Genomic DNA, 19,258 nt, shown 5'->3' on the forward strand with positions numbered 1-19,258 from the left:
AATTGAATAATTTTTCTTTTATATTACTCTGTAACGTCAAAATAGTTGACAATTTCATATTATTAGGTTGCAGCTCTGTAGCATTACTAGCCGCGGCTTGATATTGAATTATTAGTGACTAGCTGTCAAAATATAGTTATCTTTGAGTTTTAGAATTCGGAATTTGGTTAAGTGCTTTCTGAGTAATTCCATTATGTTAATGTGTGGTGAACGATCCGAAAAAGATAATTAGGTTTTTGCCAGTGAAGTGTTAAACGTTAGTTATTTAGTGCACATCCAATTGAAGCCCTATCAGTTGTTTGTAAACAAATAATTTGATTCCAGACTATAAAAACTATTGCTGAGTGTTGTTCAGTCGCCAAATTTACATCTCATTTGTAATGTACCCAATCATTTCCTCAGAAAAGAAAATTCTTCATATCAATCCAGGAGTAAATTTGCTGCACTCAAGACGAAAAGGAATATTTTTACATCCCAAGATAATGTTTAGGAACTATAGTGGCCCTTATAAGCATAGATTGTTTAGTTGTTCTTACAGTGTTTAAATTAATCTCTAAAAGAAGAACTTGGTTAATGTTTAGTTTTGTTTAAAAAAGAAAGAAGGTAAAATTTATCATCAATAATAAAAGTAACGGTTTCAGTATTTTTTTATATAATTTTTTTTTTGTATAGTTCATAAAATGAAATTGTTGGAAAGTTCTCGTTTTGAAGCTCTTAATGCTGCATTGTGTTTCGATTCTGGTGACAGTAAAATTGTTGGCAGGTAAAAATTTACTATTTCGAGTATTTAGTAGATTCATGTAAAGCTGAGTTTTTCATTACTATTCCAATCCTTTGTTTATTCTAATGTGTTGATATAAATTTAGAATTGAGAGCTACTCGTGCAAGATGACAGGAAATGATAAGCAACTATATAAAAGGTTTAATGCCGAACAAGGTGTAACTCCTAATGATCTCCAGGCTCTTTCACCCCCACAGTCAGGTTTAGGATTATCTCCTTGTCAAAGCTATTACAGGTGAAATTAATGTTTTGATATTTCTTTTAACTTTTCATTTTTCACTTATGAATGTTAAAAATTAATGTATTTTGTAATTGTTTCTTTTTTTTTTAGTCGAAGTATCTCAGGAGATGAGGAAGGACCATTATGTGATACAATAAGCAGACGTACATTATTTTATCTTATTGCTACACTTAATGCTGCATTTCAACCAGATTATGATTTCTCTGATGCAAAAAGCCACGAGTTCAGCAAAGAGCCGAGCATGCAGGTAAACAGTTTGTGTTATACAACAAATATTTAATTATCACTTCAACATACATTCAAGTTAATTATGTCTGTATGTGAATTACTGGTGTATAAACATTTAAAATTTGGGCTACCTGTCAAAGGCTGCTAAAAGACCTTGAACGATTGCCTTGATGCTTTCTTTAGCCTCAATTCTCTTGATATTTATAAAATAACTTGTTCTTTACTGTAAAGCACTTATGTTATTTTTAATGAAATAAATTATATTTTCAAATTGTATAGCTGCCACATTTATGTACAATGAAGGAGGAAAATAATGATGTTAATCAATTGTAATTTTTAAAAAATAAATTTATATTCAATATTTCATTGATATTTATGTTAAAAATATCATTTTTTTCACTATTTTTTAAAAGTCTATTGCTATTGTGGATATAAATGTTTAATAACATAGAAACAACTTATCCAAAATTAGTACAATGTTTACTCCGAAATTTCTCTTAGGTGTTCTTTAGATCATTGTTATATTTATATACTCTATATATATTTATTTATTCCATTTTAATTTTGAATTTCAGAGTTGAGGAAAAATGAACTACAGCTAAGTTGATAACTAAAATTGTCATGGATACATTGTTCATTTCTTAATAGTTCATTAATGAATAGCCATTTTAGTTGTACTATTTTTTGATAAATCAAATTGTAAAAAAGAAAGTAATTCTTACTCCCAGATATAAGTGTTCATTACTAAATTTGTTCACTTCATATATGTTTATTTTATTCATGTAATTACTTGTTACTAGTATGCTAGCAATAAACCAACCTACAGGTTTATAACTAAGCACCAGTAAGTGATTTGTGTTTGTCCTGACCTCATCTTAAAAGGATCCGTTAGGGTTGTGTTTATCTCTTGAGCGAACACAACTAGGAAAAGTCGACAGCTATGATCTAATTAAAGCAGTTCTAATGGTGTAGCTTGTAACCAACAACAATAGAACTGTACATAAGTACAAGCCTGTTCACCATGTTGGAGTTGTGCTTGGGAACTGTATTATTTTGTATTCTGCTTTTTCTTGTACATATTAAAATATGTTTTCTTGCTTTATATTCAGTATCAGCTGTGGGTAACTAACACTTTCGAACTTATATATTATATATAAATATATTTATATATTTCTTTTCTATTTTTAAGCTGCAGTATTCCTGTTGGAGGGTGCATGCAAGGGCTCTATGGAATATAACTCCACAATAAATTTTATCTTTTAGATATGGCCCTAAATAAGTATAAAAAATTTTTAAATGTAATGAAGAACGCTAATTTTCCAGTAGTAACCAAATTATGGAACTTTTTCAAAAATTGAAAATTCTACATATAAAAGGTTTTTGAGGCATAAAACTTCTACTTAATTCATTTTTAAATATAGCAAAAAAAATTTCAGTTGCAATACTCACCACTGATTTTGTGAATAATGTTAAGAAAGCCTAGTATCCACTTGGATTTATTGGTGCAGACTCATTGTCACTAAGACTGTCAGTGACATTGAATCTTTAAGTCATTTAGTTATGGGTTAGGATTTTACTAGGCTTTTGAATCCTACCCAAAATGAGATTTTCTGAATAACAGCTCCCTGCCCTCTCCCACTAGTTTGTATTACTTCAATGTGTTCTTTGTAAAAATGTGTTCTACCAATTTCACCTTTAAATTGCTTGAGGATCTTCTGACCAGAGTTGGAATTATTTGGTGCAGTATTTCAAAACTAGGAGTAAAATACAAAATGGTAGTTTGCATCTTGTATTTCACACACTAAATACTTAGGAGTATTTTAAGTTATTTGTAAATTTGGAGTAAGTAAATAATTAAGTAATTTGTATTTTAAATATTATTTTTCATAATACTCGGCACTAGTATATTAGTAAAAAAACAACAACAGTTGTTTTCAATTAAAATACTTTTCTTTCAAAATACTGAAGTATTTCGACGCTGAAAATGGCAATAGATATTCCTTTAGTGCCATTTCCCTTTTCGGATGTTTATGAACTGAGTAATTGAACTCAAAACTTAGATTTATATGAGGAGATGATTAAATGCTTACCAAGCTTAAGCAAAAAACTGAAAAGTGTTCCTACTTTAAGTGGTAAACTTGTAAAAATTCTATTTTGTTCTTTTTCCTTTGATAACTTTGGTAACATATTGTACATAAACAGAAACATTTTAGGTTATAATTAGCTTTGATTTGTATACCGAGGCATACACAGTTTCCCATTCATGGTATTTCCTTATTCTATTTGGAATGGAGTGATTATTAATGACCATCTTGATTTTATATTAGGAATGCGATAAAGGATGCAGTGGAAAAACAATCTGAGTTTATTTATTTTTTTTAAATCATTTATTTATTTGATAAAATTAACAGTCATTTGTTTTTCGAAGAAACTGAGATACAATACTATGGAAGAGATTAGAAGTACATCACCTTATTGTATTGAATAAAACAAAAATTATATAATTAAATTCATTGTTTTCCTCCTGTACTCTTCAAAAATATCATCAATTAATAAGGACTGATCTCTTTAAGAACATTAAGGGTAATATTAAACTAAGTTCTTTCTGAGTGGTAATTTTAAAATGAATGATTTCCTACAGGAAAGTTATTATAATCATATTACATATGATTGAATGGAAGCAATGAACAAAGATTCACATCTTAGTAGTCATATCATTATATTGTCTGAAGAAAAAATTAATCAAGTGATTAATATGAAAAAATACCAAAATCACATGTCATTCCCAAGTTTAGAAAATTCCTATTTAATCTATTGTGGTAGATATAGCTTGTATCATTATGAAGAATATTTCTGTGATTCATTAGTGTTCACATGAAAATTACTTACCTTTAATGTTATATATGCTCAATAGAAGAAAGAAAAAAAAGACTTAATATTTCTGACTTTAAAGGCTGGCTATGAATAACATAGTTTGTTTCTGTGGTTAATTTGGTTAGTGCAGAGTAGACTGAGACTACATACATCGAATAATCTCTATAGACTATAATAATTAAATGATCCCTTCAGGATAAAAAGGAAAGACAATAGTCATTCATTTGTCTTGGGACAGTTTTTCCAGATTCAACTCTTTTCAACAGCAAGTAGATTTTTGTATTTTATCGTTGATTTTTTAAACCATCATTTTCATCAATAAATAACAAAGGATTTATATTCTATTCTGTCCAAGGATCATTATTCATTCAAAAGGTACATTAATTGTCATATTACGTTGTGCTCATTCCTTAACTTGCCTCATAACTTACCATTGAGAAGAAGTGGGTTTGGTAAAGCAGTCCCATGACAGATGAGTGACTATTTCCTTCCCTTTTGATTCTGAAGGGATTATTTCAATCTGTATAGCCCCAGCCTATATATACTATATACTAACTAATACAGAAATAAACATTACTCATAATTTGCCTTTAAAATTAGAAGTATTTGGCATCTTATTTTTTTTCCTTATTGAGTGTTAGGTAAGAGTGATATCGCAGCAGTCACATACAGCTTATGCTTTCTGTTTCACAATTTTATTTAAAATCCTAAATGGTTTTGCCAGGTCAGTGCAATTCGAAATATTTTTTGGGTTCACTCAGCTCTTGAAAAGTCAATACCTAACATTGGTATATTTTATTCTCTATAGAGACTAAATAACATGAGACCATTTTTTAAGATTCCGGTCATTGGAGTTTCTTCTTTTTCTTGTCTAAGTATTTATATATTAACAGATGATTCTTTTTTTTTTTTTTTTTTTTTTTTTTCATTTTTTTTTTACCATCTTTTAGTGTTTTGAAGAAAGTCTCAATGCATTAATCTTAATATCAGCATTATAAGTACCTATGTGAAATGAATTTTAGCAAAACCTGGCAGTTGATCAAGGAACCATGCCCCAATATTTTCACAATTACTAAGATGGGAAATACAAATTCCGAGCTTAGTCTATAATGTAATAATCCAAATGTTGATTAAATATTTCTACTTTAAATGATAATTCAATTTCAGTGGGTGATGAATACTGTTGATAGTAATTTAAGTGCTACTGTTGGTGAACAGTATCGCTCTCTAAGAGCTAATGTTTGGTCTGCTATACAGGACGAAATTTCTCTTGCTGACTGTGACATTTACAGGTTATTACTTATTATTTTTTTTCAATTGATGCTTGTACTAACTATAAACTAAAAGATTAATTTTGTCATATCTTGTTTTCAGTTATAATCCAGATCTTACATCTGATCCCTTTAGTGAAGATGGATGCCTATGGTCTTTCAATTACTTTTTTTACAACAAAAAAATGAAAAGAATTGTATTTTTTTCATGCCGTGCTATCAAGTAAGTTTTCAGGAAATAATCCATCAGTTTTATTGATTTTGAAAAATCAAGCTATACTACATCATAAGGCAAACAATTTTTACATTCGACTTGAAAATAAATATAATCAAATAGCATTAGTCTTTTAATTTTAATCAACACCTCCAACAAACTTCATTTTGACTAAAAATATTTTCTTTCTGAGTAATACTTAATTATTTCTATTGTAAATCTATTTAGTTTTTACTCTGATATTCACTATGAATTTTTTAAACTTTTTAAATTAATAATATTGTAATATATTAAAATAATGTATAAAATTCAACCTGTATGCATCACTATGTTCCAATTTTCCTATTGCACTTGAGATCCACAATAGGACTTGAAAAGAGAAATTAAATAAAAACTATTGAAATTTTGCTTTATTCTCCTTTACCAATAGACATAATTATATCCATGATTTGTTACAATCATCCAACCATCATAAGATTATTGCAACTTTTATTCTTTTAATTTATTTTTATAAAAAAATTTATTATAATTTATAGTTGAATCTCTAAATACATTCCTAAACCAATTTTAATTATAATATTTTGTTTTTGCAACATACTGAAAGATCGCTGATTGGCTGTGTGTGTTAGTAATAAATGGAATATGATCCAGGTGCGGTCAAAAAAACTCAAATAGTGACAACAATTTGAATGAGCCAACGTTTCGCCCCATGTTGCAGGGCTTCGTCAGGGGTAAAAAAGATACAAACACTTAACATACGTAAAACAAAACAAAAAAAAAAAAAAAAGTAAATGGAAAATTACAAGGGCATAAAATGAAACAAAAAAATAAATAAGAAAAATAAAAGGTATATAAACAATAAATGAAAATGGAAATAGTAACAGATAAAAAGAAGAAATATACAAGAAAGTAAAAATTAAGAGATGAAAAGGAGGATAAGAATAAAATCAAGAAAATGAGACAGAATTCATACCTGTTTTGACAGAAGTCAAAGTCAGAGTGAACTGTTTGTATTGGGAGGAGTGGGGATGGCAGTTAAGTATGTTACATTTGAAAGTAATTATAAAATAAACAATATAGAAAAATATTAAAATGAGGTAAGCAATAAATGATAATATACATAATAGAAGGGGAGAAGAAATATATAATAAAAAAAAAAAAAAATTACATGGAGAGAAAACGAAGAAATGAAGTATTTTAATTCTCAAAATTAGGGAAATCATTCAACAAATTGAATCCCTTAAATATAAAATGTCTAATCTCACACATTCACTCACTTCTGTTATTGGTGAAAATAACTCTCTCCTCAATAATAGTATCCAAACAATTTCTTTATCTATCAAATTGAATAAAAAACGTTCCCTAATTTCCAAATTTGATAATATTTATCAATCTTTGTTAAATAATAAAATCTATCCTAAAGGTAGTGAAAGCATATCTGCCACTGCCAAATTTCTCTACACCTCCTTCAAATGTTTCTCACCTTATACCTTCTCTAATTACTGATTTAGAATTTATTTATCGAGACGATCTTTTTAGTATTTCTGAAGGAGACAGGGAGCTTTCTTGCATGCGCATTTGTAACAATTTCCAACAACCCCCACTCCATTCTTTAATTCTTTCTCCCTTATTTATTAAAGACCTTTCTTTCACCCGCTCCTTTCTCAAATCTAACAACCAACTTATAATCACTAAAGCTGACAAAGGTAACTCGACTGTGGTTATGAACAAATCTGAATATGTTGACAAAATTCACATCTTTCTATCTGATACAACTACTTACAAACCAACCTACAAAGGTAACTCCACCGTGGTTATGGACAAATCTGAATGTGTTGACAAAATTCACATCCTTTTATCTGATATAACTACTTACAAACCAACCACTCGAAACCCAACCCGCTCACTTATGCTCCAAGTCAACTTACTCCTAAGGAACCTTCTTGAAACCAATCAGATTAACCGCCCCACCTACCTTAACCTCATTTCTTATAATTCTTTAGCCTCCCTTCCCCCCCGCTTATACGGACTCCCTAAAATCCACATACTTGGTAAGCCCCCTTTGCCCCATCATTTCTAATATCAACGCTCCCTCTTCTAAACTCAAAAAATTTCTTCTTCCTGCCCTTCAAATCCTCAGCTATAGTAACTCTTATGATATCTGTAATTCCTTCCACTTTAAAGAACTATTATACTCCTTCAACATACCTGACAACTTTATCTTTACCTCCTTTGATGCCAAAAGCCTTTTTACTAACATTCCCATTGACAAAGCTCTTCTTATCGTTGCGAAGAACTGGACTGTAATTCAACCTCATACCACGCTTAACCTCACCTCATTTCTTTCTGCTTTAAAACTTTGTTCTAATTCCAGTTTCCTGATGTTTCATGATAAATTTTTACCACCAAATTAGCGGACTTGCGATGGGGAACTCCCTTGCTTTTGATATATCTAATATTGTTCTTAGTGACCTTCTCACTATCATTTTCATTGAGAAGTACGTGGACAATCTCTTCCTTGTCTTCAATCCTGACAGAATCCCCAAAATCCTATCAGCCTTTAACTCCTACCATCCTCGCCTTTGGTTTACTGTTAAAGGTGAATTTGACCATTCCCTCCCTTTTCTGGACTTATTAGAAATCCCGATGGCTCCCTATCCACTGCCTGGTATACCAAACCCAACTATTCTGGCAGGCTCCTCAACTATTTTTCTCAATACCCTTATCACCAAATTATCAATGTTGCTAAGAACCTTATCCACCTTTTTTCTTTCTGACCCTCCATATCACCAGACCAACATACAACGTATTAAACAGATCCTATTCAACAACGATTTCCCTCATAAAGTGACAAACAAACTACTTGATTCTTTACATTAACTGTTTTACTCCTGTTCTCAACCCACTCCACCTCTGTTTCAGTACAGATCCATTCCGTATATCCTAATTCTTTCTGACAATATTCAAAAATCCTTAAGATCCACTATTCCCACCCTACGTCTTGGCTTGAAGTCCCACAACAAGATTTCTTATCTTTTTTCCAAATTAAAAGACCCTATTCCTTTTTTACACCATTCCAATGTAGTTTACCGGATACCTTGTTCTACCCCATGTTGCAATTCCTTCTGTATCGGCGAAACTAAGAATCAACTTAAGAACCGCATTTCCCAGCACAAAACTTCTATCAACTCCTGTAACCCATTTGCTTCTAAATTGTCAGAACACGCTTTAAACCTGAACTATTCTTTTAATTGTGATAATACATCAATTCTTGCTACTGTCCCCAACCGTAAAAAACGTCTCATCTCAGAGTCCATTCTCATAAATTTAACTGAGAATTCCGTCAATCATCAAGTCGATTAAGACTGCATCTCCCTGACGTACCGACACATTTTGAACCTTCATAATGCTTCTTTTCTCTCGTTCTGCATTTCATAAACCCACTTTCCTGTCTTATATTTTACAGCAACTATTCTTCCTTTTTCTTTAACATTTATGTATCTTATTATTAATTTATATTCATATGTTACCAGCTTAAGTATACTTACATTAATTACTTTATTATTAATTTTTCTATTATAAAATTTACATATCTCTGTATCCCTATTCATTTGGTATATTGTCTTTCTATATTATTTATATGTATTGTATTCCTTTTTTTTTATTACTTTATTTCTTCTTTGTTTTTTTTTTTTATATATATTTCTTCTCCTTTATTATGTATACTATGATTCATCATCATTATATTATCATTTATTGTTTACCTCATTTTAATCTTTTTCTACACTGTTTACTTTATAATTACTTTAAAATGTAACATACTTATCTGCCATCCCCACTCCTCCCAATACAAACGGTTCGCTCAGACTTAGACTTCGCTTCAAATTTTTGACCGCACCCAAATCAATTCCATTTATTTTGTTTTTTATGTGCTGGTTGATAATTACTTAATATCTAAGTGTTTAATTGGAATTAAATTCTGGACCTAGTTAATAAAGTTTTTATTTAACCTTTTTAGTTGCCATGATTGGTCAGGCACTCTTATACAACTAATTTCATAAAATTTGTATTGCATTGAAAAAATATAATATTACCATATTTAATATTTTAAACAGGTGTGATTAGTGTATTTATTGATTTAATTCAATTTTAAAAATATACTAGATTGTATTTGCTCTTTGGTATATATGCTTAAGTGGTCAGCACTGAATAGGTTCATATTCGTGTGAATATTTACATTTTCTTCTTTAATTAATACATTCTTATTTTTTAACCTGCTTAGTTCAATTTACTTGATGGATTCAGGAGTTGGTAGCGACTTCACTATGGATGAAGATGATGACACCTATTAATTGAAGAATGATTTGTTAAAAAGAATATAGGCTGACTATGTTCTCAAGGCCAATCAAAACAAATCCATCCATTGATGTACAATGAGATGTACAATGTACCTGGGCAAATTATGCCTTAAAATGACATCTAAGATCATTAATTATCTATTAAATATGATCTAATGACATTATTTGTTGAATTATACAATTATTTGTTTAAATTGTTAACTTACTAATTTATAGTTATGTACAGTTGCTACTTACTGTTTGATTATTAACAATGTATTTCATTTTCAGAAGTACACAAATTATCTTGTTATGAAAATTACTTGAATATAGATTAGCTTTAAATTAGATCCTAAAGTAGTATTAATTTTAAGGAAAATATAATTTTAGTAAAATTATATTTCTATTGTTCAAGCTAGTCTTGTTAAAATATCTACCTTCTTTAAATTCATATTAATACTGATAGATTCAAACTTATTTTACTTAACTCATCTTATAATTCCATTTCTTATTATTCAATGGATCTCAATTTAATGTAGCATAATTTGAAATGATAATTTTTTTTTCAATTTTGGATGTCTATCAGATCACATTGATTATAGTAAATAGTATGGTAGGCTTTTTGTGTAATTTGTAATTTTGCAATTGTCAGACTTAATTCTTTAGAATAAGGCAACTTTTCAGGGCCAGTAGTTTGGTTTGTGTCATTTTTATGAAATAAGTCATGACATTATCACTTTAAAAGGTGTATGTTATCCCTTTCCCTCTATAGATAGATAGCTAAGGAGCTTGGCACAATAACCCCAGAAGCTGTAGTTTCTGGTTTTACTTGCTTGCCACAATGGAGGTTTAGGTAATTAAGCACATCCCTCTCCTCCCTCCACCAGGAAAAAAAATGAATCATTGGAATGATGCTATTTTCATCTTCGATATTTTTTAAATGGTATGTTTCATGTAAAATAGTATAGTATGAAGATGCATCAAGTTAACTTAAAAAGTGTGATCATCTTCTTGAACATTATTGCCATTTATCAATTAGAATTACTTCAAAAGTTAATTCTTATTGAATATTTAGAGTATAAATATTAAATTCATTCTAGATGGATATCCAAACTTGATTATTTATTTATAAATATAATATGTACAGAAAGGTATTAATTATAAATGCTTAGAATATATATTTTTTTTAATTAACGTCAATAATGTAAGGTTAAGAAAGAATAAAAAAAAAAATAATAAATTGTATATTATAACAAGCATTAAAAGTAAATTTATGTATAATACATATATGTATAAAAAAAAAATAAAAGTCCTATACTTGTGCAATTTGATAAAGTATTACTCATATTTTTAGGTAAATAAAGAAATATGTTTTGTTTTGTTAAAATTCTTGGGAGAAGGAAAATTAGTTATAGCTTATTTATTTTTCTGAAGTTTTATGACTTATTACCAATACATTTTTTTCTGTGCACATACCTTGAATTAGATTATTAAAAAAATGGGTTTATGTCAATAATTCATCCCATGTCCTTTAATAACTATTATCATTGTTCTATAAACAATGATTAAATTATATTAGATAAATACAGTCAACTTTCTGGAGGTAAGTTAAATGAATATGCCAAGTTCTAAATTATGGTAAAAAAAATCCTTAACTTGCCGAGTTTAATCACCATATGTAACATTATTTGCATTTTCTTATATAGGTGTAAGGTTCTAGCGCAATGGTAGTTGACCAAGGTTAAAAGAGATATGGTTTAAGTAAAATTTATATATAAATTTTTTTTATTTTCTGCAAGCATTGTATTTACCAGTATTATAACAAGAAACCAGTGTGAAATTTTATGACGTGGTCTTTTAGTAGAATCTAATTTTCATTTTTGTTTCTTAATTAAAATGTTTGAATTCATTTGTTCAATAAATAAATTATCCTTCAATATACAATTTCCCTATAATATTCACATATTCTTTTAAGGGGCAGTGGATATATTTTTATATTCTAGAGGGTACCAATCAAGAGAAAGGATAGGAACTATAGGAATAAATAAATTCTATCAGAAGGCAGTATATCTACTAGAAAATTATTACAAGGCATCTCAAGTAGATGAGACAAAGTTGTACTGAAAATTTGGATTTGTAACACTTATTCGTCTGGAGAAAATTTTAGTCTGAAACAATTTAATGTAGAATTTTAATTTATTGGAGATCTATCAATTGTTGAAAAAAAAAAAAAATGCTTCTCAATTATATAATAATCCCTATTTTAACACTAATCAAATTAGCTGTTATGTTTTACTAAACTAGCTGTTATGTGTTGCTATACTACTAATACATTTTTGAAATAACAATAAAAACATTAACCCATTTATTGCCAATCAATTCAATTTATATATTCTCAAATTAGCCGAGAGTAACTTTTAAAAATAAATAAAATTTCCACCTTTCAATAACTAAATAATGTTGAGTAATTACTCCAAACTATATGTATAAATAAAAATAAAAATAAAATTATTTGCCATTAAAATGGAGACCAAATAAAGATACAAACAAAACTATGGGGGGATGGAATTTCTAAGGTTTTAAATTATCCACAATGAATAATTATAATTTTATAATAAACGGAAGGAACTTTCAAAAATCAGCTATAAGCAGTCAATTGAGATTATTGTGCTAAATAAAATATTGTAATGCTAGTGATGAATATATTCATTCAAATTGATAAATATTAATTATTGTCTATTGATTTTTTATACTTTTTAAATTCCAATGCTTAAAAACATTGTTTCCTTATAAATAGCTAAAACTGCAATTTTATTTATTTATCACATTAAATTTCCAGTTGACTTAACCTAAATTTTTTTCAACCTAATTAGAAACTCAGCCTTGGATAATAGATCGCATAAAATGTTTATTATTTTATGCAGACATAAATGTTAACTACCTGTACTTTCCTTCTTAAAATTATATTTCTGATTCATAAAATTCAAGGTCTTATGATTAAAGGAAACAATTGATTTAACAACATTTATTAGCAAAAGTTATAATTAGTACTAATCATGACTTCTGCTAGACATTTTCTGTTATAAATTATAAGTTTTGTGGTGCCCATCGCCACTTGAGAAATTGGTAAGAATATTAAACAACTGGAATGTGTTTAGAACTGCCAAAAACTGTTTCAAAGAGTTCTTTTGCATAACCAAACTCTAATACTTCCCACCTTTTCTTTACCATTGTTAGGTTAAAGATAAACAGGTACAGGCAGGTAAGTAAGTCATGCATCTTTGGTCAGAAATATATTTGTGTAATGAGAAAAAATATTATGTGAAATATTGCTTTTGGTTTTTTATAAAAACAAACAAAAATTATAATTATTGGGAGAAGATAGTTGACTGTATGAAGTAGATTGGAGAAGATAGTCCAGACGGCGGTTAATAAAGGTATCAAAATAGTAAAAGAAAACTATTTATTGTTAACCAATGTTTCTCCCCACTTTGCAGGGCTGTCTGATGGTAGTACTAAGCAAAACTGGTTTTGCTACTATAAAAACCAAAACTACAGTTTTGCTTCATACTACCATCACACAGCCCTACAAAGTGGGGCGAATCGTTGGTTAACAATAAAAAGTTTTCTTTTACTATTTTGATACCTTTTTTGACCGCTGTCTGGACTATCTTCCTCCAAAAATTATAATTGGTATATTAAGTTGGAGTTCAAAACTGGTAAATGAAATATGAGAATATTCAATTTTTGAGACCCATATTACTGAAAAGACCTAGTCATGGCATTTGGCTAACCAACATAAGATTTTGAAAATTATATTATTTTTTGTTCTGAAATTTGTATTCAAACAAGTAAATTTTGAAAGTAAATGTAATCTGACTTAATAGAAACTGAGCTTGCACAAAGTACTATGGTAATTTATAATAATAAAAATATTATTCAAAGTTAAGATAAAATAAAATACAAAGAAAACAAAAAATAATTTATTATATTATCCTCAATAAATCTGTACAACCCCATTTGCTACAAAACTGTGACAAAGGACTAAGATTAAGATGCAATAATTTCTTAAATTATCATATAATGTAGTGTAACAAAATATTCATAGAAATACATAATTTCTAATTCACAGATTTTAAAGATGTGTTATTTATGAAACAGAAGTGAAGTTAATGCAATAGTTTCTAAAATGAAAATGGATTCATTTATTTTGCAAATAAATTATATAGCGATAAGTGGTTACAAAACATGTTAATACTAACAACTTACTAAAAAACAGTAGAAGTTGAAAAATATTATGGATATTTAGTATGGCATTCTAAAATATGGAGGTAGTTGGTTTTAGGAAAAAAACAAAAATATAGCTGCAGCACGGTTACTGGCAATGTCAACAGGTTTAAACAAAGAAAAATGTGACCTGAATAAATTATTAAAACCTTAATATCCTACTGAATTAAAACCAGGGCATTATGGATATTTACACTATGAACTAGTGGATTTACAATCTCAGAAGAGTTTGAGATATAGACAATTGAGTTAGTTAAAAAAAAATACTTGGACATAAAAATTATGCCAGGATTATTTTGAAATGACTATTAGGTAACTCATATGTACTATGATAATTGTTATCAACCTAACAAAACCTACAACCCTATCATTTTGAAAGAAAAAATACCTAATTGAGTTCTGAAAATTACTTTACAACAGATATGTGATAAGATTTCTTCCCCAAAATAATTACATTTTAGCTATTGCTGTTTGGTTTTAGAACCAACCAACATCAAAATTATTTTTCTATTTTCATTTGATAAACAAAAATAAATGTTATAAACTTACTTTTATCAAAAATAAATTTAATAAATCTGACAGATTTTATCATAATCTTTATTTAATACTTGATAATGTTTTTTTATTCATTTTAAGTTGGATTTTTATTAGTAAATTCAATATCTTTAACAATTCTCTACAAATCGATATTATGATTTAGAAACAATAAAATGGTTAAACAACTAGAACAAAATATACGGACTGAGATAATGAGTCAAAATTTTTTTAAAACTATTAATTTATATAATTAAAAACTACATGAATGTTTGTGACATACCAAAAATATAAAATCTCTGATGTATCACTATTTCAATATTTAACAAACAAATAAAGATTGATAATAAATGCTAACACATATTGAAAATAGATAACAACTTTTAAAATATGTTAAGCATTTTAAGTTCAGAAACATCATTGTATAAAAAATAGTGAATTAATAACAAGTAAATCTAACTTTTAAAATTTTAATACTAAAAAACACAATTAATACAGAAAAATTCATTTGAACTTCTATATATTGAACTTTTTCATAAAGTACAAATCTTAATTTTTTTAGAAAATTGTTTCTAAACATCGGATAAAGTATGGGTCTTTTTAATTCAATAAACATAAACAAGAAGTTGATGATAAAAGCTTTAAAAATTAAGACAAAGGAGGTAAATTGAAAAAAAAATAAAACTTTTAAAACTTAGTGATCATTAAATTGTTACAAGATTAAATTTGACTCAGCACATCCAACTCATATTTATTATTATCATATCTTCATGAAACATGAGTGTAGATGCATTAACAAATATGTCCATATTTTGTCTACATGTATCCATGCAATATTATTTATTGTATCACTTTTTTCTTTTATAGGGGACCTTCAAGTTCTATATATAGAGGTTCAATTATATGTGAAGGATTCTTCAGTTCAAAGAACCAAAATTAAAAATATATACGTATATAAATTTATATTGAAATTATTGACATTCAAAGCTGCCAGCAGCTCAGGAACCTAACAAAATCACATATATATATTTTCTTATAACAATAATTACACTTAATATAATTTTATTTACACTGAATTTCACACATTAGCATTGAAAAGTGTTAAACCATTTAAAAATAATAGTTCATTTTATTTAAAATCTAAATTCAAAAAAATACATATGTATATATTTTAGTGGATCTTGAGGATCAGTCAATAAGACAACTATATTAAGGCAACGTTTTACAACTTTATTGCTTGCAGTCATGCCATACAATGGAAAAAAAACAGCTTTTTAGAGCAAAGAAATTCTGCAACTTATTATTAAAAAACTACTTAGTATAATTTTAGATTAATAACTATTATAATAAAAACATCAATTAATATCGTCTATTACAGTGTGTTCTACATTATTGTGATACAACTAATTCAAGATTTTTACAAGAATTGAATAGTTGTATTACAGCAATGTAGGATACTTTACTACTTAAATATACTACATAAACAATCTACATGTAGTTTTTAACAAATAGTTGAAGAAATTTTCTGTTAAAAAAAAAAACTTTTTTTTTCATTGTAAGGCATGACTATGCAAACAATGAAGTCGCGAAATGCTATCTCAATATAGTCTTATAGACTGATCCTAAAGATCCCCTAAAATTTATATCATTAAAAGTCAAGAAAACAGTTATCAATACATATATTTTATATATTTCACTACTTTCTGCTACTTCAAAAAAAAAATTAAAAGTAACAATAATTATGAAAAAAAAAAAAAAGTTGAATATATAGTTCATGTTCTTTAGATTTTCATAATAAATATTTCAAACTTTTTGCTAGATAATTTACTTTAATAGTTTCTGACAAGACAATAATTTGTAGAATTATGTTGTTATTTAGTTATCTCAGAGCTTTCCATAACAATTCTTTTTTTTTCTTTAGATGAAAATTCATTTATCCTATCTAAACCAAATCAAAACTTAAAGGGGGAAAGATATAGGATGTCTAATAGACTGAATTTGATCCATATAAATATTCTTTTTAACCATTTGTGTTTCCATAAAATTTTCAAAATAGTGAATTATAATGGGTACTTTCTAATATATAAAGTTATAGATAAATAAAGGACTTGAAAAGATTAGAGGATAAGATAACAAAAAACAATACATTTAAAAAACAGGAAAATTTTAAGTCATTTACCAATTTATACTAGACACCATTTTACGTTGCTTCAAAAAAAAAATTATTGAATAAATTCAATAAAAAAATCAATTAGTATGACAAATAAAGCAATTGAAATTGAGCTTACTACATATAAAATACTTTATAGATATACTAAAGGCAAGAAAATATGGTTTAATGTGTGGGATTATATTGAAGATTAATTTTGAGTCCACAGTCCAAAAACTATTTTAATAAACAAACCTAAACTTAGTCTTCGTACATCCTCAAAAAATTAAAATTAAAACATAAGTTGCTACTTTGTTTTTAAACAATTTAGAATTAATCATAAATAAAAAGAATATAAGGATGTTCATAAATTGGAATCATTTAAATTTAACTTAAGAGAACACTACGACTAAAATATCAAATTGTCAGTTCAACTGGATTTTTTTTTTAACAGCAGAAACATGATCAATAATACATTTGAGATGAAAAATATTTCAGAAAAAATAGTTATCATGCAAAGTGGCATCTGTAATTTGTTTTTGTTTTTTTAAGTAATGTAAAAAAATACATTAATAACATATTAATAAGGCAAATTTATTAGACAAAATATTATTTCTGAAAATCGATCACAAGCAAATTGTTGATAAAAAATAATAGGATTCGAGAAAATTTTTATTTTATTCAAGACACATTATTGTATAAATTAAATTCTTAACTCTTTAGGCGCATAGATGTTATTCAGAATATGAACCATTTATTTTATATTATTGTTGCTCGATAACCCATACAATCTTAAACAAAGGGTCTAATAAAATTTTTAAAATGTTATGTATTTAGTGAGTGCGAGAAGAATAAGATTCTGTAAAATTTGTGTAAAATATAAAATAGGGAATACCTTAAACTATGTTAGAAAAACAATAAGATAAAAAACCAAGATCCAACAACCCACCAGCAATAAATCCAATTCAATAAGGCAGAACAATGTGAAAACTACACATATCTTATAAAAATACAAAATATAAGATAAACTTTGCGCAATCATGAAATGATGTTAGTCACTAGAGACAGTTAGGCAAATCAACATTAATCCAAAAAAGTCATGCATTTAATTCTTATCTGAAATTGGGACTGTAACATTCGAACTAATGGAAATGGAAGACATTCAAACCCTAAACTCAAGCCCCTAAGAAAAAAGTAGCATATATCATTCTGTATCATAGCCCATCCCTTCAAATGAGATTCTTATATTCAATAAACTACAGAAAATTCCTCCCTCACCTTTTTGAAAAAATGATCTTTCAAAATAAATTTTAAAATGATTTAAAGCAAGAAGATTTTTCTCCTTAATTTCATGAATAAATTTATTATTTATATTCTAATAGATTATAGTAAACAAATAAACTACCAGTCAACAAGTTTCTTTTAATCATCATTCTGAGTAATTACCGACTTCTGAAATAGTAACTTTAATCAGCACTAAGTCTTTAGTAAGAATTTATAATTCAACATTTAATAAGTATTAATTGTTTCAAAATAAATGGGAATAACTTTTTTTTTATTAAACCTTAGGAAAAAAATATTTCCACTTTTCATAAATGAACTAAAAAAAAGTACACAAACATGTTTATAGTGATTTCATTTATAATATAAACTCTGTAGATAATTCTTTTTTTTTCTTTAACAACCATGCACAACCATTATAAATACCATTAACATTCAAAAGCAGTCTTTTAAAAATAAAAAGCATTAAGTGATATTAGAAACCACTTGGAAGCTTCTGAACCATATTTTTTGTTAAAAATAACATTAATTATATTTCCAAACTTACTTCTATTTTAGTTTAATATATAAGTGTTCATATGCTTTATATGACTAGATTGTGTGATAAGACAGTTTATATTAACATATTATGAACATTATTCTTATAGTTAAGCCAACTCATAATCACTATTATCTATTTTATCACATTTAACATTCCTAAAGAAATCTTTTAAAATATTCATACCATCATGTTTATCTGTACATCATGACCTCAGTGCTTTGGTACATACACATATAAGCATCGCATAATAATCTTTTTGCATATTCTGGAAGTCGTCTTTCATCCTTCGACTGAAGATCCATGGCCCCTTTTTCAGACAGCCAATAAGGAAGTTCAGGGCAGGCCACCATTTCTGGGATATTATAGCCATTCTGTTCCCCTATTGAAAAATAATATTATATTATGATATAATCTAAAAAACTGTCAATTGTGACAATCAAAAATTTTGGTGACACTATTTTGAGAGCTATAACAATTATATTGAAGCCAGTTTGTTTTTACAGTACAATATATATATATA

General features: G+C 27.5%; 2 protein-coding genes across 4 annotated transcripts in view; one reads left to right on the forward strand and one right to left on the reverse strand.

Moving 5' to 3' along the window:
• Positions 1 to 62: 62 nt before the first annotated feature.
• On the forward strand, positions 63 to 11,855 carry Maf1 (repressor of RNA polymerase III transcription Maf1). The gene is made up of 7 exons (XM_014426221.2): positions 63 to 603; positions 673 to 763; positions 867 to 1,016; positions 1,113 to 1,269; positions 5,292 to 5,416; positions 5,499 to 5,618; positions 9,892 to 11,855. The coding sequence occupies exons 2-7, from the start codon at positions 681 to 683 to the stop codon at positions 9,959 to 9,961; spliced, it is 705 nt and encodes a 234-aa protein (XP_014281707.1). The 5' UTR covers positions 63 to 603; positions 673 to 680; the 3' UTR covers positions 9,962 to 11,855.
• A 2,059-nt stretch (positions 11,856 to 13,914) lies between these two features.
• The window catches only part of CYLD (ubiquitin carboxyl-terminal hydrolase CYLD), a 21,616-nt gene continuing 16,272 nt past the window's right edge, over positions 13,915 to 19,258 (reverse strand). For 2 of the 3 annotated variants that reach the window (XM_014426224.3, XM_067051583.1), the window contains one exon: positions 13,915 to 19,117. In XM_014426224.3, coding sequence (XP_014281710.1) covers positions 18,930 to 19,117 — 188 coding nt within the window. In that variant the 3' untranslated portion in view covers positions 13,915 to 18,929. The remainder of the gene's footprint in view (positions 19,118 to 19,258) is intronic. The other variant, XM_014426222.2, reaches the window with a different exon arrangement.

This window comes from Halyomorpha halys, unplaced genomic scaffold, assembly GCF_000696795.3.
Source record: "Halyomorpha halys isolate HHAL.00 unplaced genomic scaffold, Hhal_1.1 Scaffold560.1, whole genome shotgun sequence".
Taxonomy (NCBI): Eukaryota; Metazoa; Arthropoda; class Insecta; order Hemiptera; family Pentatomidae; genus Halyomorpha; species Halyomorpha halys.

Excerpts from the sequence above, each read along its gene's own strand:
- Maf1 (XM_014426221.2), top strand. The coding sequence starts at position 681 with ATGAAATTGTTGGAAAGTTCTCGTTTTGAAGCTCTTAATGCTGCATTG. Across the intron at positions 764-866 it reads GACAGTAAAATTGTTGGCAG|AATTGAGAGCTACTCGTGCA; the intron begins GTAAAAATTTAC and ends ATATAAATTTAG. Across the intron at positions 1,017-1,112 it reads CCTTGTCAAAGCTATTACAG|TCGAAGTATCTCAGGAGATG; the intron begins GTGAAATTAATG and ends TTTTTTTTTTAG.